At 42.0% G+C, this 25,682-nt stretch overlaps 1 protein-coding gene across 2 annotated transcripts in view; it reads left to right on the forward strand.

Moving 5' to 3' along the window:
• The first annotated feature begins 9,146 nt into the window (after positions 1-9,146).
• cenps (centromere protein S) overlaps positions 9,147-25,682 on the forward strand; it is a 71,043-nt gene continuing 54,507 nt past the window's right edge. For both annotated transcript variants that reach the window (XR_010016113.1, XM_063033361.1), the window contains exons 1-2: positions 9,147-9,226; positions 12,347-12,470. Coding sequence is in view for 1 of the 2 variants with exons in the window: in XM_063033361.1 (XP_062889431.1) it covers positions 9,185-9,226; positions 12,347-12,470 (166 nt within the window). In the remaining variant the exon portion in view is untranslated. The remainder of the gene's footprint in view (positions 9,227-12,346; positions 12,471-25,682) is intronic.

Genomic DNA, 25,682 nt, shown 5'->3' on the forward strand with positions numbered 1-25,682 from the left:
TAGAGAAGATCACAGCTGGGACCTACACATCCAAGTATACATACAAATCCTATTGAAAAGACAGGCGGGTAGGCAGAAGTGGTAGGGTGGCTCTTTTGGTAAAAAAATGAAATCAAATCCTTAGCAAGAAGTGATGTGGGATAAGATGTAGAATCCTTGTGTGTGGAGTTAAGAAACATTAACAAGAGTTATAGTAGCAAGTAGGTGGGAGACAAATTACAACAGAAGATCGAAAAGGCATGTAAGAAAGGCAATATTACCAAAAGACCATAAGACATAGGAGCAGAATTAGGCCATTTGGCCCATCAAGTCTGCTCTCCCATTCAATCATGGCTGATCCTTTTTTCCCCTCCTCAACACCATTCCTAGGCCCTCTCCCTGTAATCTTTGATGCTGTGTCCAATCAAGAACCTATCAATCTCTGCCTTAAATACACCCAACAACCTGGCCTCCATAGCTGCTTATGGCAACAAATTCCACAAATTCACCACCTTGTGGCTAAAGAAATTTCCCCACATCTCTGTTTTAAATGGATGCCCCTCTATTCTGAGGCTATGTCTCAGCAGATGGGGAATTTTAAAATTCAGGTAGAATGGGAAAATCAAATTGGCACTGGATCCCAAGGGAAGGAACTTATTGAACATACATCACATTGTTTTTTTTTTGAGCAACTTGTGGTTGAACCCACTAGGGAAAAGACAATTCTAGATCTGGTCTTGTGCGATGAACCAGATTTAATTTGGGGCTTAACATAAAGGAACTCTGAGGAAGCAGTGATCATGATATTATAGAATTCACCCTGCAGTTAGAGAAAGAGAAACTAAAATCAGATGCATGGTGTTACAGGAGCATGAAAGAGTTGCTGGCCAAAGTTGATTGGAAGGGAACCCTAGCAGGATGGTAGTACAACAGCAATGGGTGGAGTTTCTGGGAGTAATTCAGAAGATGCTGGATCATTTTAGCCCAAAGAAGAGGAAGAAGCAGCCTAAAGAGAGTATGAGGCGAAGGGGTATGACAAAGGAAGTCAAAGACAGCATAAAAGCAAAAGAAGGGCATACAATATTGCAAAAATAAACAGGAAGCTAGAGAACTGGCAATCTTTTCAAAATCAACATCAGTCAACTAAAAAAACAAAAGGTTAAAAGATTAAATATGAAAGTAAGATAATATAAAGGATACACAAAATAATTCAGATATATAAAAAATAAAGGAGAGGCAAGAATGGATATTGGACTGCTGAAAATGACTCTGGAGAGGTAGCATTAGGGGACAAAGAAATGGCAAATGAAGATTATTCACCAATTAAAGCAATGAGGCAGATCGAGCAGTGTGTGATCACTGACTGCCTACCTTCTGATTGCTGGTGGGATTACTCTGCAGCTGGAGAGGGGAGCCTGTGTGGCCTGTCGCTGCGCCCAGAGGATGTTACCAAGGTTTTTGCTGCATGTGTGGATATGGATTTGGACTATAAACTATGGACTTCTCTCTGTCTTATAGTTTTTTTATATTCTGTGTTTTCACCCATTCTATCTTATTTTTTTCTGTGTGGGGAGTGGGATTTTAGGGTCGATGTTCTTGTGGCACTTTGTGCGGAGGGGTGGGGTTTAGGAGTCAATGTTCTTGTTGAGTTTTTGTTAGTTTTCTGTGCAAGGAGGGGGTATTTGGAAGCCGATGTTCTTGTTGCATTTCGTGGTTGATGATTGTGTTGCTGTTCTTTTTTGTGCAGGGGTGTGGGCTTGCTGTTTCTCTCTGAACTTTCTTTCTGACTTTCGCTTCTACTTCTCAAATTTCAGGGTGAATCATCATATTATGATTACCTTCCCCTAGGAGTTCTTTTACCTTAAGAACTCTAATCAATTCTGGTTCATTGCAAAACACCCAATCCAGAATAGCTGATGCCCTAGTGGGCTCAACCACGGGTTGCTCTAAAAAGCCAATTCATAGGCATTCTAAAAATTCCCACTCTTGGAATCAGCACTGACCTGATTTTCCCAACTTACCTACATATTGAAATCCTGCATGACTATTGCAACATCGCCCTTTTGGCATCCATTTTCTTTCTCCATTGTAATTTGTAGACCACATCCTTACTACTGTTTGGGAGTCTGTATCTAACTCCCATCAGGATCTTTTTATCCTTGCAGTTCCTTAGCTCTATCCACAATGATTCAACATCTTTTGACCCTATGTTACCTCTTTCTAATTATTTGATTTCATTTTTTACCAACAGAACACCACCCTCTCTGCCTTCCTGCCCATCCTCCGATACAATGTGTATCTTTAGACATTTTTCTCCCAGCTGTAATCTTCTTTCAGTGATGCCTGTGCCTACAACATAATACATGCCAATCTGTAACTGTGCTACATTTACCTACCTTAATCTGTATACTGTGTGCATTCAAATATAACACCTTCAGTCCTGTATTTACCCTTTTCTGTTTTGTCTCTTTATATGTTACAACTCATCCTGTTGACTGCAATTTTGCCCTATCATCTGCCTCTCCTTGCTGGGAGTCTCACTACACACTGCTGTTTGTAAATCATTACTCCCAGGAACCTTATTAACTTAGGCAGTCCCTCAGGAATGAGGATCAATTGCTTCATTCTTGATTTAGGTGACTGAAGAGTCCTACTCAGAATCTGCCTCACCGAAGACAGAATCTGTAAGGAGTGATTGATGGAAGAGGCAGATGGGTTTCAGGGATCCTGTGTGCTCACAATAAAGAGACTTGGGGTGCTCAATGCCTTTTTGGTTACTTCTCTATTTTGATGGGCCATGGACCAGTGATTCTCAAGAGTGGGTGAAGATGTTACTGATTGAGACTTTGAAAACACTGTTGAAGCATTTTCTGATATCCTGGAATTCCCTGGTGTATCAGTGCTTTGAGTTTGGCGTGTGGATCATTTGTTTACCCACCTAGCTGGTTGAGCAGGATCAAAGCCTTGCTATTTGAGATGTTGATCTCAGAAAATGTGCTGGCATTGCTTCACATGTCTTGGCAGCGGATCTGGAGAAGTCTGTGGTACCAGTTAGTAACATTTCTTCAGTGCTTTAGGACGTCTTTCTTGGTTTTCTTTCTTTCATGGCTGTCTGTGGAGAAGACAAATCTCAGGGTTGTATTCTGCACACATTCTTTGATCATACTTTGAATCCTTTGAATGTCTCATGTGGGTCATCCAACTTTACAAAATGGGGAGGCAAGGAAAAAAATTATGATTTTTTTCCCCTCTCAACCCCATTCAAAGTTCAAAGTAAATTCATTATCAAAGTATGTTCAGTCTTGTGCAAAAGTCTTGGGCACATCTATATAGCTACTAGACTAAGACTTTTGCATAGTACTGTAGTAATTTTATGTTTTGCACTGTACCACTGCCACTAAAAAAGACAAATTTCATGTAATATGTGAGTGATGATAAACCTGATTCTGATATGGGTCTCTCTTGATGACTGAGGAGGGAAGGGGTCAGGGAGAGGGGAATCATGGTTGGGCAAAGGGGAAGGGAGAGGGTAGGAAGCGGGAAACATGAGAGAGACATTCTTTAATGATCAATAAACCAAGTGTTTGGAATCAAATGTCCTTGCCCAGTGTCTCAGGGCTGGGTGTGTCTGTACCTGTGCCACCCCCTGCCCCAGCACTCCTTCTCTGCCACCTGTCCCACACCCCTCCAGTGGCACTCCATCCTCACCATTCTCAGCATGCTTTGCTCCTGCCAGGTTTACAAACTTGTTTTCCACTCCATGTTGACAAATACAGTACTGCGCAAAAGTCTTAGGTACTCTAGCTATATATATATAAAACCATATAACCATATAACAATTACAGCACGGAAGCAGGTCATCTCAGCCCTTCTAGTCCACGCTGAACGCTTACTCTCACCTAGTCCCAATGACCTGCACTCAGCCCATAACCCTGCATTCCTTTCCTGTCCATATAGCTATCCAATTTTACTTTAAATGACAATATCGAACCTGCCTCTACCACTTCTGCTGGAAGCTTGTTCCACGCAGCTACCACTCTCTGAGTAAAGAAATTTCCCTTCATGTTACCCCTAAACTTTTGCCCCCAACTCTCAACTCATGTCCTCTTGTTTGAATCTCCCCTACTCTCAATGGAAAAAGCCTATCCACGTCAACTCTATCTATCCCCCTCATAATTTTAAATATCTCTATTAAGTCCCCCCTCAACCTTCTACGCTCCAAAGAATAAAGACCCAACTTGTTCAACCTTTCTCTGTAACTTAGGTGCTGAAATCCAGGTAACATTCTAGTCAATCTTCTCTGTACTCTCTCTATTTTGTTGACATCTTTCCTATACTTCGGTGACCAGACCTGTACACAATACTCCACATTTGGCCTTACCAATGCCTTGTACAATTTTAACTTTACACCCCAACTCCTATACTCAATGCCCTGATTTATAAAGGCCAGCATACCAAAAGCTTTCTTCACCACCCTACCCACATGAGATTCCACCTTCAGGGAACTATACACCATTATTCCTAGATCCCTCTGTTCTACTGCATTCTTCAATGCCCTACCATTTACCATGTATATCCTATTTTGATTAGTCCTACCAAAATGTAGTACCTCACATTTATCAGCATTAAACTCCATCTGCCATCTTTCAGCGCACTCTTCTAACTGGCCTAAATCTCTCTGCAAGCTTTGAAAACCTACTTCATTATCCACAACTCCACCTATCTTAGTATCATCTGCTTACTTACTAATCCAATTTACCACCCCAACATCCAGATCGTTAATGTATATGACAAACAACATTGGACCCAGTACAGATCCGAGGCACACCACTAGTCACCGGCCTCCAATCTGACAAACAGTTATTACACCACTACTCTCTGGCGTCTCCCATCCAGCCACTGCTGAATCCATTTTACTACTTCAATATTAATACCTAATGACTGAGCCTTCCTAACTAATCTTCCCTGTGGAACCTTGACAAAGGCCTTACTGAAGTCCATATAGACAACGTCCACTGCTTTACCCTCATCAACTTTCCTAGTAACCTCTTCAAAAAATTCAATAAGATTTGTCAAACATGACCTTCCACGCACAAATCCATGTTGACTGTTCCTAATCAGACCCTGTCTATCCAGATGATTATATATCCCATCTCTAAGAATACTTTCCATCAATTTACCCACTACTGATGTCAAACTCACAGGCCAATGATTGTTAGGTTTACTCTTAGAACCCCTTTTAAACAATGGAACAGAATGAGCTATATGCCAATTCTCTGGCAACATCCCCGTTTCTAATGAAATTTGAAATATTTTTGTCAGAGCCCCCGCTATTTCCACACTAATTTCCCTCAAGGTCCTAGGGAATATCCTGTCAGGACCCGGAGACTTATCCACTTTTATATTCCTTAAAAGCGCCAGTACTTCCTCTTCTTTAATCATCATAGTTTCCATAACTTCCCTACCTGTTTCCCTTATCTTACATAATTCAATATCCTTCTCTTAGTGACTACCAAAGAAAAGAAATTGTTCAAAATCTCCCCCATCTCTTTTGGTTCCACACATAGCTGTCCACTCTGATTCTCTAAGGGACCAATTTTATCCCTCACTATCTTTTTGCTAGTAATATAACTGTAGAAACCCTTTGGACTTATGTTTACCTTACTTGCCAAAGCAACCTCGTATCTTCTTTTAGCTTTTCTAATTTCTTAAGACTCTTTTTACATTCTTTATATTCCTCGGGCACCTCATTTACTCCATGCTGCCTATATTTATTGTAGATATCTCTCTTTTTCCGAACCAAGTTTCCAATATCCCTTGAAAACCATGGCTCTCTCAAACACTTAACCTTTCCTTTCAACCTAACAGGAACATAAAGATTCTGTACCCTCAAAATTTCACCTTTAAATGATCTCCGTTTCTCTATTACATCCTTTCCATAAAATAATTTGTCCCAATCCACTCCTTCTAAATCCTTTCGCATCTCCTCAAAGTTAGCCTTTCTCCAATCAAAAATCTCAACCCTGGGTCCAGACCTATCCTTCTCAATAATTATATTGAAACTAATGGCATTGTGATCACTGGACTCGAAGTGCTCCCCAACACATACCTCCGTCACCTGACCTATCTCATTCCCTAACAGGAGATCCAACACTGCCCCTTCTCTAGTTGATACCTCTATGTATTGCTGCAAAAAACGATCCTGCACACATCTTACAAACTCCAAACCATCCAGACCTTTTACAGTATGGGCTTCCCAGTCTACGTGTGGAAAATTAATATCTCCCACAATCACAACCTTGTGCTTACTACAAATATCTGCTATTTCCTTACAAATATGTGCATAAGACTTTTGCATGGTACTGTATAGGTCACTATATATAACCTTGGGATTTATTTTCTTGCAGGCATTTACAGGAAAAATAAAGAAATACAATAGAATTTATGAAAAACTATAAGTAACAAAGACTGACAAATAAATAATGTGCAAAAGAAGACAAATTATGCAAAGAATAATAAAAAGTATTGGGTTGTAGAGCCCCTGAAGTGGAGTTAGTTCAGCATTGAGTTGAGTGAAGTTATATATGCTCGTTTAGGATCCTGCTGGTTGTAAGGTACCATTCTCCTGCCTTCCCCCTGGACAATTGACACCCTTACAAATCAAGACCGGTTTTAAATATAGACCATAAGACATAGGACCAGAATTAGGCCATTTGGCCCATTGAATGTGCTTCGCCATTCAATCATAGCTGATCCTTTTCTCTCCCTCCCAATGAATTGACCTCCACAGCTGTGTGTGGCAATGAATGCCACAGATTCCCTGCATTTTGGCTAAAGAAATTCCTCCTCATCCATTCCAAAGGGATGACCTTTTATTCTGAAGCGGTGCCCTCTGGTTCTAGACTCTCCCATGATTAGAAACATCCTCCCCATGACTACTGGATCTCATCCTTTCAATATTTGGTAGGTTTCGATGAGAAACTCCCTCACCCTCATTCTTCTGAACTCCAGTGATAGACCAAGAGCCATCAAACACTCCTCATACATCAATCCCTTCATTCTCAGAAACATTCTTGTAAACCTTCCCAGGACCCTCTTCAATCCTTTCTTAGATATGGGGTCCAAAACTGCTCACAATACTCCAAATGTGGTCTGACCAATGCCTTATAAAGCATCAGCATTACATCTGGTCTCACCCCATCCTCCCGCCACCCCACTAGGGATAGGGTTCCTCTTGTCCTCACCTACCACCCAACCAGCTTCCGTGTCCAACATATAATTCTCCATAACTTCCACCACCTCCAACGGGATCCCACCACCAAGCACACCTTTCCCTCCCCCCTCCTCTCTGCTTTCCGCAGGGATTGCTCCCTACGCAACTCCCTTGTCCATTCGCTCCCCCCATCCCTTCCCACCGATCTCCCTCCTGGCACTTATCTTTGTAAGCGGAACAAGTGCTACACCTGCCCTTACACTTCCTCCCTCACCACCATTCAGGGCCCCAGACAGTCCTTCCAGGTGAGGAGACACTTCACCTGTGAGTCTGCTAGTGTGATATACTGTGTCCAGTGCTCCCGGTGTGGCCTTCTATATATTGGTGAGACCTGACACAGATTGGGAGACCGCTTCACTGAACACCTATGCTCTGTCTGCCAGAGAAAGCAAGATCTCCCAGTGGCCACACATTCCCATTCCGATGTGTCAATTCATGGCCTCCTATACTGTCGAGATGAAGCCACACTCAGGTTGGAGGAACAACACCTTATATTCCGTCTGGGTAGCCTCCAACCTAAAGGGATGAACACTGATTTCTCTAACTTCTGTTCTGTTAATGCCCCTCCTCCCCTTCTTACCCCATCCCTATTTAATTATTTATTTATTTATTTTCTCTCTCTTTCCCTCTCACAATAACTCCTTGCCTGTTCTCCATCTTCCTCTGGTGCTCCCATCCCTCTTTCTTTCTTCCAAGGCCTTCCGTCCCATGATACTCCCCCTTCTCCAGCCTTGTATCCCTTTCGCCAATCAACTTCCCAGCTCTTGGCTTCATCACTCCCCATCTGTCTTCTGCTATTATTTCGGATCTCCCCCTCCCCCTTCTCCTCTCAAATTTCTTACTATCTCTTTTTTCCATTAGTCCTGACGAAGGGTCTCGACCCGAAACGTCGACTGTACTTCTTCCAATAGATGCTGCCTGGCCTGCTGCGTTCCACCAGCATCTTGTGTGTGTTGCTAGCATTACATCCTTGCTTTTATATTCTAGTCTTCTCAAAATGAAAACTAACATTGCACTTGCATTTGACTCAGACTGCAAGTTAACCTCAGGGGAACCCTGCACTGGGAATCCCAAGGCTCTTTGCCTCTCTGAATTCTGAATTCACTCCCCATTTAGAAAATACGGTCTATGCCTTTATTCCTTCTACCAAAGTGCATGACCATATACTTCCCTACCCTGTACTTCATCTGCCACTTTGTTGCCCATTCTCCTAATCTGTTCAAGTCCTTCCGCAAATTCTGTTTCCTCAACACTACACTGACTGCCCCTCCACCTGTTTCTATCATTTGAAAAATATCTAAACATCTGGAAGACAATGATTTTCCAATAACTACTCCCAACCATCAAGTTGCATGACAAAAACCCTGAAAAAAAACAGATCAGTTTTCATATCCTCGATTCTGCTTCTTAAAGCAGAGATAGATGTTGAAATTCATTGTTGCCTACAGTGCTGTTCGTTTAGAAATCTGATGACAGAGGGGAAGAAGTTATTCCTAAAACATTGAGTTTGTGTTTAAAGGCTCCTGTACCTCTTCCCCGTTGGTAGAAATAAAAAGAGGGCATGGGTTGAATAGTGAGGGTCCTGAATGACGGATGCTGTCTTCTTGAGGGATCACTTTTTGAAGAAGTCCTTGGTGGTGGGGACTCGAGGGTCCATGATGGAGCTGGCTGAGTTTACAACCCTCGGTTTAAGGAAGGATAATACTTTAAATTATTTGAATATAATAACACACTAGTGATAAGAATTATGAGAAGAACGCAGAATAAACATTGAGCGACATTTGTGAAGACTCCTCTCCAAGGCTGCAATGCTGAAGGGTTGTCGGTAGGCTTGGGGTCGGCGGTAGCGAGCGGCCAACGCGCTCGATTGTCCGCTCGGGGACACCGTCCGACTCCGCCGGCGGGAAAGATCAAACGAGAAGGCCGCGCATTATGGCGGAGCCCGGCACGGAGCAAGGTACCGCATATTCTCAGGTAGTCGCTGACTCAGCTCTCCTCTTCTCCTTTTCCCCAAAGTTCTGCGTGGCGGTCGGGCATCCGGCAAAGCGATGTCTGAGCGCGATAAGAGCTCCTAATGAAGTAAACAGCTCGAACATTCTCGGCCATTCCGGTAAAAGTTTGCAATAACATCAGGGGCTGCACTAGACAAGGGGAATAGAAAGCAGGCGACCCCCAGCTCATGCAGCAACAAATAACGCCGGAGAAACTCAGCGGGTCGAGCAGCACCTATGGAGGGAGAGGAATTGATGCAGGGTTTGGACCCAAATCAGTGACAGACCCTATCCCCCTCACGGATGCTGATCGGCCTTCGGAGTTCCTGTCCTTACCTTCCGGAGCTCAGGGACAAGCTTATTGTTGAATGTTCAAATTTAGTCAGTCCTCGTTCAACCGGTCACTATGACAGCAATCCTCATTTGCTACCACTTTCGGTGTTTTTTTAAAAACCAAATTCTTATTGGAATACAAAAAAAAGCACAGGAATAGAATATTCAGTCTAAGGTGTTGAGTGGAGCTGCCAGTAATCCCCAATTAAACTAATTTCTTCTGCCTGCACATGGCTGATATGTACATTGTTCATTCTCTAAATACGTATTCATGTGTCAAATTGTTGTTTTACTTAAGTAATTCTGTAGAACTATACTGTTCCGTGTTCTAAAAAATTGCAGCTGGAACTTTGGAAATTCTTATTCAATATGTTTGTATACCTGTTAGGAGATTTGTTTATTATTGTCATGTCCACCAAAGTACAATGAAAAACCTTGTTTTGCATGCCATCCATACAGAACATTTCATCATATCAGTGTACTGAGGTAATGCAAGAAAAAAGAATAATAGAATGCGGATTATAGATTTACAGCTACAGAGAAAGTGTGCTACAGGCAGACAAGGTGCAAGGCCATGATGAGGTAGATTGTGAGGTTAAGAGTCAATTTTAGCATATATGTGGTTTATTCTATTATCTTATAACGGCAAGATAGAAATTGCCCCAGAGCTTGGTGGTACATGTTGTAAGGCTGTTATATCTTGCCTGATCACTTAGTCTGGCGTGTAATGTCAGGATTGGTCGCCTTTTGGATTAACAGGGTCACGGCGTGAATGTTCCTGACTCGACCCCATGCGAAGAAAATAGATCTGTTGCTTAATGAAGCCTGCTGAATAATCACAGGCACACTGCGCCCCACACCCATTAACATCATTTACGGACTTGTAGGCATTGCTCCCCCAGAGATCCGAAGACAGACTACAACAAAAATTGAAGCAGGTAAACAGAACTCGGATCCATGGCACCCAATACACCATCATGTGCCAGTTTCCAACTGCCTAAAATCGAGGAAAAGCTTTGCTACAGTGGAGGAACTACCGCACGGAACATCCCCCCAAACATAGAGGATTGACCTGTGGCAACAAACGGAAGCCAGAACCCCACCAAACAATACAGTGCAAGATCCCACAGAAATGGTGCCAGACGGGGCACTGCTTGACACGGAAGTGGTGCACTCTCAACAGAGTGAGAGCGGGAGTTTGTAGGACAGGAGACAATATGGTGAAGTGGGGTTTAAAGACCAGCGAATCCTGTGAGTGTGGTGAAAGGGTGCAGAACACTGAACACGTTCTGCGCAACTGCCCACTCTCACCTGACTTAGCTGACACTGACCTGCTCAACATCAACCAAACAACACTAGAGTGGCTGGCTGTCTGGTGTGACAAGCTGTGATGATGATCTTGCCTGATAGATCTGGCATACTGTAGAAAATATATCCCACATTATGTTCTATATTGTTCTATTATGCATGGTCTCACCCTCATTTCATTGCAAGGAGAAATACAACTTATCTAAGTGCAATATTCAATTTATTATAAAATTTGATTGTTTATTTGCATTGAAGATTTTTCATCTTCATTCTCCAGTAGCTTAAGGTTGAGAGTTGTATGGCTGATAAACTTCCGTTAAAAACTCTTCAAATAGTCCTAGAGATACTTTGGGCTTACTATAGTATCTACAATCTGCTACAGTTTAATAGAATAAAGAATAGTACAGCAGAGGAACAACTCCTGTGTCTGTGCTGATATAATGCCAAACTTAGCTAATCCCATCTTCCTGCACATGATCTGTATTTCCCAATTCCTTGTACATGCATGTGGGTATCTGAAAGTCTCTTAAGTGATTCTACCTACAACTCAAATTTTCAGTAGTTTTTTATTTGTGCAATTTGTCTTCTATTGAATGTTGGTTGCTTGTCAGTCTTTATTATTTTTCATAAATTCTATTTCTTTATTTTTCTGTAAATGCACGAAAATGTAACTCAAGGTAGTGTATGGTAACATATAGCTATTTTGATAATTTTTTTTGGTGTGTGCCTGCGTGCATGCGAGTCTGTGCATGTGCATCTCCGTGTGCATGAGTGCGCGTCTGTGATGATGTCTTTTTCATGGCTTTTACAAGGCGCGGAGCGAGAGAGAGACTGTGTGGGCACCACTCCTCACACAGACATTTTCACAGTATTTTTCCCTTTATTTTACGAGGTCGAGTTGCAATCTTGAAACTCAACCCGGCACAGATGGAAAGCGTACTCGGGAGCGAACCAATTGGTTTCGAACCCAGGACCCTCCGCTTCCGGGTCCGGTGCCGATGTCCAGTCAGCATGGACGCTGTGTGTAAAACAGAAACTTTCCTTGCATATTTCCTTTAAACTTTCCACATTTCACCTTAAAGCTAAGCCCTCTGGTATTTGACGTTTCCACCTTGGGGAGTAAGTCTCTGTCTTGCTATCTTATCTATGCTTTTCATAACTTTATAAAATTCTATCACATCTCCCCTCAAATTCCTGACACTCCAGAGAATGCAATACAAATTATCCAACCTTTCCCAATAGCTAATACTCTCCAATTGAGGCAGCATCCAGATGAACCGTCTTCTGCAGCACCCTTTCCAAAGCTTTCTGCATCCTTTATGTAACATGGTGACCAGAACTGCACACATTACTCCAAATGTCTTTTACACAGCTGCAATATGACTTCCTGGCTTTTATAACCAAGCATGCTGCACACCTTAACAAATCATCTTGTATTTAAAAAGGGATTTCTCTTTTATAGAGACTACGAGCTGCTGTTCACTACACTGTTGGATGTCTTTGTGAAGAGACTGGGGAGAATAAAGAAGTAGAGTTCAGTAAACAAACAATTGCTGCCATATCTGAAACAACCTTCAGACAGTGCGGTACGTATCTTTTAGAATGTTCGGTTAAAAAAATGGTTTGTTCTTTTGACAAATGCTTTTTTCTATTTCAATTCTCTCTATCTTTGTGCTTTGTGTTATTACTAATTTGAGAGTAAAAGCACTTTGTACTTTGACCTGGAAACTAAAGAAGGTGAAATGGGTGTACTTACACTTAACTGCAAGTAACTAGTTCTTTCTGTGACTTCAGTAAATTGTAACCTTGAATCAAAAGAATGGTTGAGGGAGAGGTACAGGAGCCTGAAAACACACTCAGAATTTTAGGCTTTTACTCCTCCACTAACAGATTTCTGAATGGACAATGAACCAACCCACGAACATTACCTCACTTTTTTTTGTTCTTTTATTTGCACTGTTTATTCAATTTACTTTTTAAATATATATGATTTATAGTTATTTTATGTATTACACTGTATTGCTGCCACAAAACAGCAAATTTTACAACATATGTCAGTGATACTAAAACTGATTCTTGTAGAAAATTTGATATGAATAATTGTCTATTTGTGCTAATTTCTTTGAAATTTTTATTTACTCTTAACCTGGTTCCAGAAAGTTTTCGGGATCTTTTTTTAAGGTGGACAGAAATTATGTTTAATTTCTCTGCCATTTTTTTTATTTCCGAACATAATTTTTTCAGTCTAAATTCTGGAAAAGGATTTAGATTTGCATTAGCTAATGTTTTTCTTTACTCTTTAGAAGCTTTAATATTTTGTTTCTTGTCAGAGTACTCTAGTATTTTACTTTATTTTTTCCTTAACAAAGCTTAGGCTGTTTTGCTGAATTCTGAAGATTTCTCAGGCCTCATTTATTTTATTGTCAACATTATACCCTCGTCAGTTACAAAAAGTGGCTGCTGCTGTCTGCTGGCGTAGCAAGTAATTTCAAAGGGCATTGAGGAGCTAATGGCATATTGTGGATCTAGGGCAGTGGTCCCCAACCACTGGGCCGCGGACTGGTACTGGGTCGCAAAGCATGTGCTACCGGGCCGCGAGAAAGTGATATGGTTTGGCAATATGAAACGATATGAGTCAGCTGCACCTTTCCTCATTCCCTGTCATACACTGTTGAACTTGAACATAGGGTTGCCAACTGTCCCGTATTAGCCGGGACATCCCGTATATTGGGCTAAATTGGTTTGTCCCATACAGGACCGCCCTTGTCCTGTATTTCCCCCCGCTAAGGTAGAGTGTTCCTATGAAACTGTTCGTAAGCCGAAATGGTGTAAAGTGAAGAAGCAATTACCATTAATTTATATGGGAAAAATTTTTGAGCATTCCCAGACCCAAAAAATAACCTACCAAATAATACCAAATAACACATAAAACCTAAAATAACACTAACATATAGTAAAAACAGGAATGATATGATAAATACACAGCCTATATAAAGTAGAAATAATGTATGTACAGTGTAGTTTCACTTAACAGAATCGGGACGATTAAGCCAAAACTGATTTTTATTTTAAAAATCGGCACGTACACGCATGCGCACGCAGGTGCCCGCGCAAGGCTTCGTGGTCATGGTAGTCTTTCTCGGGGTAAACACAAATGTCCTGTATTTGACTGCTACTTTTGTCCCTTATTTGGGAGTGAGAAAGTTGGCAACCCTACTTGAACATCCCCCTCCCCCAACATCCCCCTCCCCCCGTCGGCCAGTCCGCAAGAATATTGTCAATATTAAACTGGTCTGCGGTGCAAAAAAGTTTGGGGACCCCTGATCTAGAGCAGGGGTTCCCAACCTTTGCTCACCATGTTGGAAACCCCTGATCTACAGCCACAAATGGACTTGATCAGTTTCCATTCCTAAAGAATGTTATTGATGGAGTGGTTTTTATCAACAGTCTGGTTACTTCTTAGTCAGCTTCACTGAATTTGAACTTTTATGCCAGGTTCCATAGTTATTAAGACATGCAGGAGGACTAGGCAGTTGATCCAGAGACATGATTGAATCTCACCATGGCAACAGGAGAATTTAAATCTTGCATCTGCTGGTATCTGGAATGTTGACTAGAAAACTAGCAAACTATTAAAAAATCCAGTCAGGGTTCACTAATGTCCTTCAGGGAAGGAAATCTAGGCATTCATCTCCCCCTCTCACCCGTTCACCTCTCCTCACCCTCTGGCCCCCTCTGACCCCTCCCCACCCCCCTCCTCTGCTCTAACAGCATGCTTTCCTTTTTGAAGTCTTCATTTAATTAAGCCCAGTGAACAATGACTATGGTTCAAGCAACTGAATAATATTACCTTTTTACTGAGAGGGTTGCAGTACAGTGATGTCAGTTTTTAAATAAACAATTGCCTGGAAAATGTTTCAACTATCACAAAGAATGTGGTTTTATTTTGACCTGAATATTCTTTTAGTTGTTGTATCTACCCGGACATTTGATATTATCTGCTAATTTCTAAAATTCAGATGTTTTCTTGCTTTTAAATTGCAGTCTATTTCATTTAAGAAAAAAATGTATGATGTCCAGATATTCATTTCATATCTGTGCTGCATGCAGCGGTGTCTGATTTAAACATTGTTAATTATTTTATGAGACAAAGTAATCATATTTTTAAGATCTGTTTTAGCAATGTTATGTGTGTCCAGCCATGCTAGAGACACGTTTATAGCTTAAGCTGGAGAGATTTTAATCGAAGGTCTTTGTGGGGAAATGATGCTATGACAAAACAGATAACAATCACTTTGCCACCTAATTATCTCTTAAAAAAAAACTCTGCAAATTCATTCCATCAGCACTTTTGTAATGTGTTTTTCTCATAATTTCTTCTGACATCGAAGGAGATCATTCTGCCCATTAAGGCCAAGCCAGCTCACCAAACATTACCGTCAATCCCATTCCCCTCCCTCCCCCCACTTATTTCTTGGTCAATTGAAGATTTTACTGGAATAACTATGTCAAGTAGGATTACTGCTAATTCAAGGTTGAAGTGTATTTATCACGTGTCCATCAGAACATACAGTGAAATGCGTTGTTTGCATTAACAACCAACACAACCTAAGGATGTGCTGAGGGCAGCCTGCAAGCGTCTCCATGCATCCCTACAACAAGTGCGTAACCCAAAACGTGAGATCAGATCCCACTGTGATGGTTAGAATTTAGTTCAAAACAATAATTTGGAAGTAAGCTGGCATTTGAAGTGATTATGAAGTTTAATTTTCAATGGTTAATCTAAACTGCTGATAAAACCCACAATTGTTCCTTGGAATATTCAGTAGCAACATTTGGAGAACTTTTAACAATTGCTCTGTGGCTTAGTACAAGTAGTTGCACTTTGCAACTCTTCACAATTTATATGAAAGATTGATTTATAATGTACTTTATGATTAATGTACTATTTAAATGATATTTAAATAGTACATTAATAAAAATGTACCTTATGTACAGATGCTCCCATGCTTAGCATCACTTTATGAACATACTACGTACATAAGCTATATGTTTATATTCATTGTGTTCTTTACCTTATGTTTCTTTTTGAACTGTATCAAATCCACAGTCACAATTACTAAGTTCTCCTTTACACTTGTGTCCTGGAAATGTGGGTGTCGGGGTGGAGATGTGTCTCTACCAAAGGAGGTGTAAGGTACTCCTTCCCTTTGCTAGTCTACAGGTCACCCTTGAGCAAGGTGTATCACCTGCTTAGCCCCGGATCAGAGTCACGTAAAGCCATGGGAGCAGGTGGTGGATTGTCGTATGAGCAACTGGTGCATATCATAAGTCCTGATTATATGACCACTGACGCCAGGTAGACAATCTGAAGAATATTGATAATGGCTGGGGTCACCCGTCTTGTAAAGACACTGCTCAGGAGAAGACAATGGCAAACCAGTTCTGTAGAAAAAATTGCCAAGAACAATCATGGTCATGAGACCACGATTGCCCACATCATACGACACAGCACATAATGTTGACCACGATTGCCCACGTCATATGATACAGCACATAATGATGACCACGATTGCCCACGTCATATGATACAGCACATAATGATGACCACGCTTGCCCATGTCATACGACACAGCACAGTGGGACATAGAGAGTTTACGTGAGTCGGCAAAGGTCTGCTAAATGATAGAACTAGATGGGAGATTGTCCATTTTGGCAGGGAAAAGAAAGGAGCATTATCTGATGATGAGATGATACAACGAGATCTGGGGGTCTTGGTACATGATTTGTGAACACCAGTGTGCAGGAACCATAAGTAATTAGGAAACTAACAGAGTATTATAATTTATTGCTCAGAGAATCGTAACTGAACAAAAGTAAATTAATGCCTTAGCTTTCCAGAGCACTGGTAAGACCACATCTCAATTTTCCAACATTTGCAGTGTCCTATGTCTCTATGTTAATAAGGTGGGAGCAGTTCAGAGAAGGTTTACCAAACTAACACTTGAAATAGATTAACACAAGCGATTCTGCAAGTGATAATACAGGTTTCCCTCGCCATCCGAAGGTAGAGTGTTCCTGTGAATCGGTTCGTAAGCCGAAATGTCGTAAAGCGAAGAAGCAATTACCATTTATTTATATGGGAAAATTTTGTGAGCGTTTGCAGACCCAAAAATAACCTACCAAATCATGCCAAATAACACATAAAACCTAAAATAACAGTAATGTATAGTAAAAGCAGGATTGATATGATAAATACACAGCCTATATAAAGTAGAAATACTTTTCCACAATCATTACTGAACTGTTCTCCGTAGCCAAAATCTCACGCAAGCGCTGTTGGCAAAAACACGGCGCAAGCGCTCTCCAGTAACCTTTAAGCTATGAAGCTACCAAATCATACCAAATAACATGTAAAAATATACAGCCGATATAAAGTAGAAATAATGTATGTACAGTGTAGTATCACAGAAATCGGGAAGATAGCTTGCCGAACACACTGATGATGGTGTGTTAGACTGAGTCGTCGCAGGTTGGGTGGTGCAGTGGCCCCCACCCTCCAGGCCGCCGAACGATACATTGCCACGAAGCATGCAGGAATGCAATAGTAGCCGCGAGGCACGCAGCACATCTTTAAGAAAAAAGCTGAAGTAAACAAGCTAGTTAATTAGGTGCCGCCCGACATGTAATTGTCGGCCCAGATCAGTGCCGATTTCCGATTGCGTCGTCTCTGATCTGGGTCGACAATTATGTGTTGGCAGCACCTAATTAATTAGCATGTTTATTTCGGCTTTTTTCTTAAAATGTGCTGTGTGCCTCCCGGCTACCGTTGCATTCTCTGCGAATCGGTGTCTGTCCGTGGCCTGGGGGTTGGGGTGGTGGGACACTGGGGTGTCATCTCGTCGTCGTCTGTTTCCATTAGAGCAGGCAGCTCATCTTCTTCTAACTCTGCCCGCCTCGATGTCGAAGGTCGTGGTTCATCGTCTGCTGTGGCTGATGTGGAAGGCTTGCTTAACTGCTGAGCCTCGTGCATTTTTCTATCACACAGTTCTTTGTAAGGACTCAAACCATCCTGCAAATATCCCCTAAACTGACGTAGCCTTTCAAAATTAAAGTCGTACTTTATTATTACTCATTCGGTTTCGATTGTTATCCTTTTTTCTTCCAATTGTATCAGCTCTTTATCTGTCAGATTTTGGTCATGGGATGCCAAAACCTCTTCAACATCATGTTCATCAGCTTCCACAAGCCAAACTCACGTTGTCCTTGATTCGTTCACCACGATCGAAACGCTTAATTATGTCTAGTTTTACGCCAAGTGTAACACCCTTACGAGCTCTTTCAGGCTTTTCCGATACCTTAGAACTCATCTTGCAAACGGCTGCTCACAGGCTCGTGTTTAAGCAATGTCGGCGAGAATCCGGGGGAGAGCGGCTGCTTGGGGCGCGCGCTGCCTTTTCTCGCGCGCTGCTTGTTTTTTCGTAACAGTGAAAACACCTTCTGAAAGCGAAAACGGTACTAATGTAGGTCTTTCGTAACAGTGAGGTTTCGTAAAGCGAACGTTCGAAAAACGGGGGACACCTGTCTTCTGTTAGTTTCCTAATTACTTACGGTTCCTGCATTATGGTGTTTGTAAATCATGTACCAGGACACTGAGATCCCGCTATATTGTCTCATCATCAGATAATGTTCCTTTCTTTTCCCTGCCAAAATGGACAACCCAGAGCAGCGTGCACAAAATGCTGGAGCAACAAAGCAAGTCAGGCAGCATCTATGGATGGGAATAAACATTTCAGGTTTCTTTTCATTTGACCATACATATGCATACAACTCAACAAAGTAGTACTCCTCTTGGGCCAAGGTGCAAAATACAGTTTGTATATTCACATGCAGCACATATAGTTATGATCCAACATATAAGTCACAAGGTGATAAGTGAAACAGGGAGGGAGAGGGATGAAATAAAGAGCTGGGAAGTTGATTGCCGAAAGAGATACAGGGATGGAGAAGTGGGAGTCTGATGGGAGAGGACAGAAAGCCATGGAAGAGAGAAAGGGGGGGAGGAGCACCAGAGGGAGGAGATGGACAGGCAAGAAGAGAAGGTGAGGTGGAGGGTGGCATTACTGGAAGTTGTTTGCTAACTGCTAGCTGCAAAGCAAGAAACCCATAGAAAACCATTTAAAAAAATAAAGACCAATAAAAACCCTTTCTGTGCACAGGGAAATTAAAAAAAAACAAATCATGCAAACAATAGAAGCAAACAACAACAAGAGAATTCAAAACCAAATTGAGTCCTTAGATCCAAATCCCTGGAGCAGCCCAAAGCCTTGGTATTCAGTTCATCATATTAGTGGGGCAAATTGCCGCCAGGTTTGCAGACATGAAGCACAGCAGCTGGGGGCAGTCTCAAAGCCTTAGTGTCGCAGAGAGAGGAGCCCCCAGTCTATCTGGGCTGCCACTTAAATTATCCGAAAAGCAGATCGTACCTCACATTGGGACCTAGGTTCCACCATAGCGAATCACTCTGGGTCTTTTTCACGATGCCGAGGAAGCGGTTCTTGACCTCTCCAAATCAGCTTGGCACCCAGTGCAATCCAACCTCGCCAGATTCTTGACACCCTGCCTTTCCAGTCTGTCTGGGACGGCATTTAAATTATCCGAACAGCGGATTGTGCCTTACATTAGGATCTGGACTCTGCCGTGGCGAATCACTCCAGGCCCAGCAATTCACTTTGGAGCTAGGTTTCGCTTGCCAAAGAAGCCTTTCTCAACATTTCCAAATCGGCTCGGTGCTTAGAGTGATCTACCATCACGCCTGAGTTGGTTTATCAGGCATCGGAACTCCTCTGCCTTGTTTTCTCCTCTAATCATTCACTCTAACCAGCACAGCTCCAACTCCATGTACGTTAATTTTGCAATGCACATCTCTCAAGTTCATTTTGCCTTCGCTCACCTCTTCATTGTACGTGGTAATAGATTACCACAGTTTACTTCAAAAAATGTGTAGGTGATGTTTTTAATCACATTTCTTTACTTTCAAACTACCAGTAAGCTGTTGCATACCTTCGGTGCTGCCACCTTAAACCTGTAGATTTTTTTTACTCTATGTTTACTTAATATCCAAAAATCTATCAATTTCTCTCCTGTTTGTATTCAATTACTGCGGACCCCATAGTCCTCTTAGAAAATTTCTAAGTTTAAGTGCCCTTTCATTGAAGAGATTTCTGTTATCTCAATCCATGATGCCAACTTAATTTGAGGCTGTAAGCCCTGGATCCACTCCCCACCTCCACCAGCTAAAACATAATCTCTGCATCTACCCTGTGAAGCTCTGTAGGAAATATATGTTTCAGTAAAATCTTCTCTCTCCTCTATTGGTCAATGCCTCTCTTTCTAATCTCTTCAGCCCCAACAAGAAGCATGTTCTAACTCACATTTATTCTTATTTTGCTTCATAACCTCTTGTGTGGCACTTTATCAAAGGCTTTCTGAAAGATGGCTGATCTGAAATGTTCACTCATTTTCTCTATGTAGATGCTGACATGCTGTATCTTATTTCAGATTTCCAGTATTCCCCAGTATCTTGTGTTCCAGTAAATTTGGTGCTTTTTAAAGCCCCTTGAAGCGGCCTTTGATAAATGAAGAGAAAGAAATTTTATTTGAATGGCTTACTCGTAAACAGTGGTTGCTAGGATTGTGAAGAGCCCTCAAGGGGGAGTTTAACTGTATGTTCTTAAGGCAGCAACCCAAGCCATTCAGAAAAATCAACTTCCAATATCCTACCCATTGAGAATCAAAAGAAGCTGCTGATGCTTGAACTTACTTTCTGCCTGTTTCGCCTGCTGGCATTTAGGATAGCAATGAAGGTCCTCCATCTCGGTCTGTCCTTGGCTATCTTTTCTGTTGTGCCAAACTATGGTTCAGGGTCCTCATTTCTGCCTCTACAGTAGGGCACCAAGTTGTCTTTGGTCTCCTGCGATCCTCTGAATTTCAAGGATCCAGTGAAGTGTTGTCTTGATGATGGAGTTAGCCTCTCTTCTCATCAATCCACCTCCAACGCTTCCTCCTGATAATTGTGGCCATGTCCTCTTGATAACACTGATGGAGTAGGGCCTGGTTGGAGATCTTTCTCGGTCAGAAGGTACGTAGGATCTTCTGAAGGCTTATTGTGTGATATAGTGACAGCTTGGCAAGTCATACACTAGCATTATGACCTGTACAAGAGTGTGGACAGAACACAGCTCTAGTACAGTTTCACCTTGGTGTAGGCGCCGTTCTTGGTTGATTCCCATATGTTGCTTATTATTTTGGAGACATTTCTAGCTTTGCTGAGTCCTTGATGTTGTCCTTGGTCCCACCATCCTGCTGAATGATGCTGTCCTGGTAGGTGAATGTGCCGGTGCTGGGTAAGTTGACGCCATGTGCCCTGTGACAAGAGAAGGAGATTCTACATTGAGGGTTATGGTCTGAGTCTTTCTCTGGCTGATTCTGAGTCCAACCTGTCCACCAAGGGTAGACAGGCGTTGAGTTTTGTCTTGCATGTGTTGGTGTGTGTGTGTGATGGTAATGTGAGATAATCCACAAAATCAGGGTGTTCCATTGTAGAGAATAGAGTCCACCTAAACCTTCTGTGCTTATCTTTGGTTGTTTGCCTTATAACCCAGTCAATCACTAGGTTAAACAATATCGTCAACATTACATAGCCTTGCCTGACTCCAGTCTTGACTTCAAAGCCTAACTGCAGGTGAAGTTAGCGTGGAAACACTGGATAAGTCGGACAACTTTGGAAAGGAGTCAGTATGATCTGAGGATTTGCTGATCTGTGGATGCTATCAAAAGCCTTTTCAAAGTCCACAAAATTTACATACAGTTGTATTTACCACTCTGCTCTATTATGTTATGTAGTGTGAATATCCGGTTGACACAGCTTCTTTTCTTCCTGAAGCCACCTTCCTCCTTCCTAAAGCACGCATGATCAGCTCCTGTAATCTGTTCAACAATGGCTTTGGCAAGAATCTTGCTGGACATGGACAAAAGTATGCTGCCGTGCCCATTGGAATTACTTAGCGCTCCTTTCTTGCAGATCCTAACAATGACTCCCTTTGTCCAGTTTCTGGGTACTTGTCCCTGCTCCCAGTTTATAGTAAACAGTGGTTGCTGGATGGCTGTTGCAGCTTTTGGTTCAGCTTTCAAAAGTTTGATGTTCAAATTGTCATGTCCTGGAGGTTTGCTATTCGTCAGTCATTTAATCGCAGCAACAATCTCTTCTTTCTTGGGAGGATCTGTGTTGATAGTGAGGTCCTTTGCTGCCTCTTGTATATCATGTTCTTCATCTGGTGATGGTCTACAGTGTACATACATCTATTGATGCTTCTGGACACATCTTCAGTGACGTTCCTGGAATCATCGGGTGTTTTGGGTCTTTCAACATCATACAACCTCCTCCAGGTGACCCAGCCGGGGCTGATCAGACCCCAGCTTGTGTCCAAGTCTGGTGGTGGTCTACTCAGTAATTCTCTGAAATACTCTGTCGTGTTTCTTGCTCTTTCTCAGTTTTCAAAAGTAGACCATTCTTATCTCATGGGACCACTGTATCTGGCCTGGAACTTGCTGCATGCCAATTTTGAAATCTTGGATATATTTCCTTGGTCACCTCGATTACCTGCTCCTTCACCCTGTACTGCAAGGTCTTCCATGTAGACTTACTTATCCTTTCTTACAAGTCTCTTCACCTTCAAGTTAGATTCAGTATAGTCAAGTTGAAGCCTCACCTTAAGTGGTGTTGACTTTGTATCTAGCACTTTCTTCTTAATTTTTTGTCTTTCTTCTAAGCTTGTCCGTGTTTCCTGCTGTATCTGTTCTTTGTTCTTCTTTTTAGCTCTGTATCCTAGACAAGCTTTGAAGACTGAAGCAATCAGTTTCCATGTTGTGTCGATCTTGTCTACTGACAGATCCCCGTCAAGGTCTTGCAAGGCCTGGAATCTGTTTCGAAGCTGAATGCGAAAGCAGATCTCACACTGGTGTCCTTGAGCTTTTCAACATCAAAATGTCTTTGTACTTGTGTTCTGGTCACAGTGCTTCACAGATTGAGTTTCACCACTGCTACATCAAGATGGTGATCACTTCCTGTATCTGCTCCTCTCTTCACCTTTACATCCTGCAAGGATTGTCTCCACATACCATTGATTATCAAATAGTCAGTCTGGTTCTTGTTGCGTACTTTGGGTGAGTACCATTTCAGTTTGTGGATTTGACACTGTGGAAAGAGAGCACCTCCTATGACCAGATTGTTCATGGCACCGAATTCTACCAGTCTTTCACCATTGTTATTCATTGTCCTACACCCATGCATGCCCATAATAAGTTGTACCGCAAGGCTCAGTGCTGGGACCCCAGTTGTTTACAATATATATTAATGACTTGGATGAGGGAATTGAATGCAGCATCTCCAAGTTTGCGGATGACATGAAGCTGGGTGGCAGTATTAGCTGTGAGGAGGATGCTAAGAGGATGCAGGGTGACTTGGATAGGTTGGGTGAGTGGACAAATTCATGGCAGATGCAATTTAATGTGGATAAATGTGAAGTTATCCACTTTGGTGGCAAAAATAGGAAAACAGATTATTATCTGAATGGTGGCCGATTAGGAAAAGGGGAGGTGCAACGAGACCTGGGTGTCATTATACACCAGTCATTGAAAGTGGGCATGCAGGTACAGCAGGCGGTGAAAAAGGTGAATGGTATGCTGGCATTTATAGCGAGAGGATTCGAGTACAGGAGCAGGGAGGTACTACTGCAGTTGTACAAGGCCTTGGTGAGACCGCACCTGGAGTATTGTGTGCAGTTTTGGTCCCCTAATCTGAGGAAAGACATCCTTGCCATAGATGGAGTACAAAGAAGGTTCACCAGATTGATTCCTGGGATGGCAGGACTTTCATATGAAGAAAGACTGGATGAACTGGGCTTGTACTCGTTGGAATTTATAAGATTGAGGGGGGATCTGATTGAAACGTATAAAATCCTAAAGGGATTGGACAGGCTAGATGCAGGAAGATTGTTCCCGATGTTGGGGAAGTCCAGAACGAGGGGCCACAGTCTGAGGATAGAGGGGAAGCCTTTTAGGACCGAGATTAGGAAAATCTTCTTCACACAGAGAGTGGTGAATCTGTGGAATTCTCTGCCACAGGAAACAGTTGAGGCCAGTTCATTGGCTATATTTAAGAGGGAGTTAGATATGGCCCTTGTGGCTACAGGGGTCAGGGGGTATGGAGGGAAGGCTGGGGCGGGGTTCTGATTTGGATGATCAGCCATGATCATAATAAATGGCGGTGCAGGCTCGAAGGGCCGAATGGCCTACTCCTGCACCTATTTTCTATGTTTCTATGTTATTTACCACTTTGGCATGTAAATTTCCCATGAAGATAATTATGTCATGGCGAGGTGTTAACTCTACTTGCGATTGCAGCTGTTCATAGAAGGTATACTTTTCTTCGGTGTCACTATTGTTAGTTGGAACATAGCACTGGATCACAGTCATGTTCACTTGCTTCCCTTCAGTCTGACTCTCATCAGCCTACTGTTTTCACTTCAGCAAGCACCTTTCAGTGTCTTTCTTCAAAGTGACAACTACACCATCATGACGCTGACCATCTTCCCTTCCTGAGTACAAAACTGTTTCATCATTTGCTGCCTGTAGTATGCCAGACCCTGTTCATTTGCTTTCACTGATACTCAGTATATGTAGGCTGTAACTACACATTTCTGCAATTATTTGTGCTAGCTTGCCAGTGTTGTGCATGATTCGTACATTCCAGAACCCAATCTGGTTTTAGTTTTGGCAGTGTTCAGGGCTTTGGTCGTCATGCTGGTAGCTTCCTGTCACTTTTCATTACTGTCAGCCATGTAATTCCTGGATGGAGAATCAGGAACACCGTCACACATAGGTTTAGGAGGATTCCTTATTGCTGTTACTGTGATGGTTTTGTTGGACCAGTCAGGGTTGTTAGCCCATTGGCCCACTCTTAGTCTGGCCTCTACACTTCCACCTGTTTGGCATGTGTGACCCTACCAAGAGCCAAAACATAAGGCTAGCGTATCTCTCCAGGTCATTGAGGCACACAAGCCTTCAAACTACAAGGTTGTGGTCCTTTTGGTGGGCCGATACTTGGGTCTAAAACAAGTACAGGATATGCTGAACATCTTGTAAAGCTCACCTAAGGAAAAAGAAACAGAGTTAACATTTCAGGCAAAACAGCTTTGAACAGAACAAATGTCGAGATTTTGATCTGAAATTTTAATTATGTTTAAGGGCAGTTTCTCCTTGATTAAGTGTCTCGACCTAAAACATCAACCGGTTATTTGCCTCCATAGAAGCTGCCTGACTTGATGAGTTCCCCCAGCATTTTGTCTGTGTTGCTTCCAGTTCTTGTTCAGTTCCTCTATTTTATTTTATATATAAACAAAATTAAATCCTTTCCCCCTTCTATCAGCACTTTTTATTTTTTTCCATAAAACCTCTTAAACTTTTTTATTTAAGTAATTTTCTCCATTTATATTTGGCCTGCTTGATTTTACTCAGATACTTCAGTGAAAAAAATTCTGGATCAACATTATTCTCATCAGTTTCCTTCTTGGTTACTAATTAATGCTTAATTAGCCTTATTTCCTGTTAAACAGTCTTAGCGTGTCAGTTCACTAGTTAACTGTATGTTTTCTTTTATTTATCTGGGCGATCTTCATAACTTGTTCCAAGTTTCAGTACCTCTTTCAAATTCTACATTTTTCTCAGAAAATAAAACA

The sequence above is a fragment of the Mobula hypostoma genome, chromosome 25 (genome assembly GCF_963921235.1).
Source record: "Mobula hypostoma chromosome 25, sMobHyp1.1, whole genome shotgun sequence".
Taxonomy (NCBI): Eukaryota; Metazoa; Chordata; class Chondrichthyes; order Myliobatiformes; family Myliobatidae; genus Mobula; species Mobula hypostoma.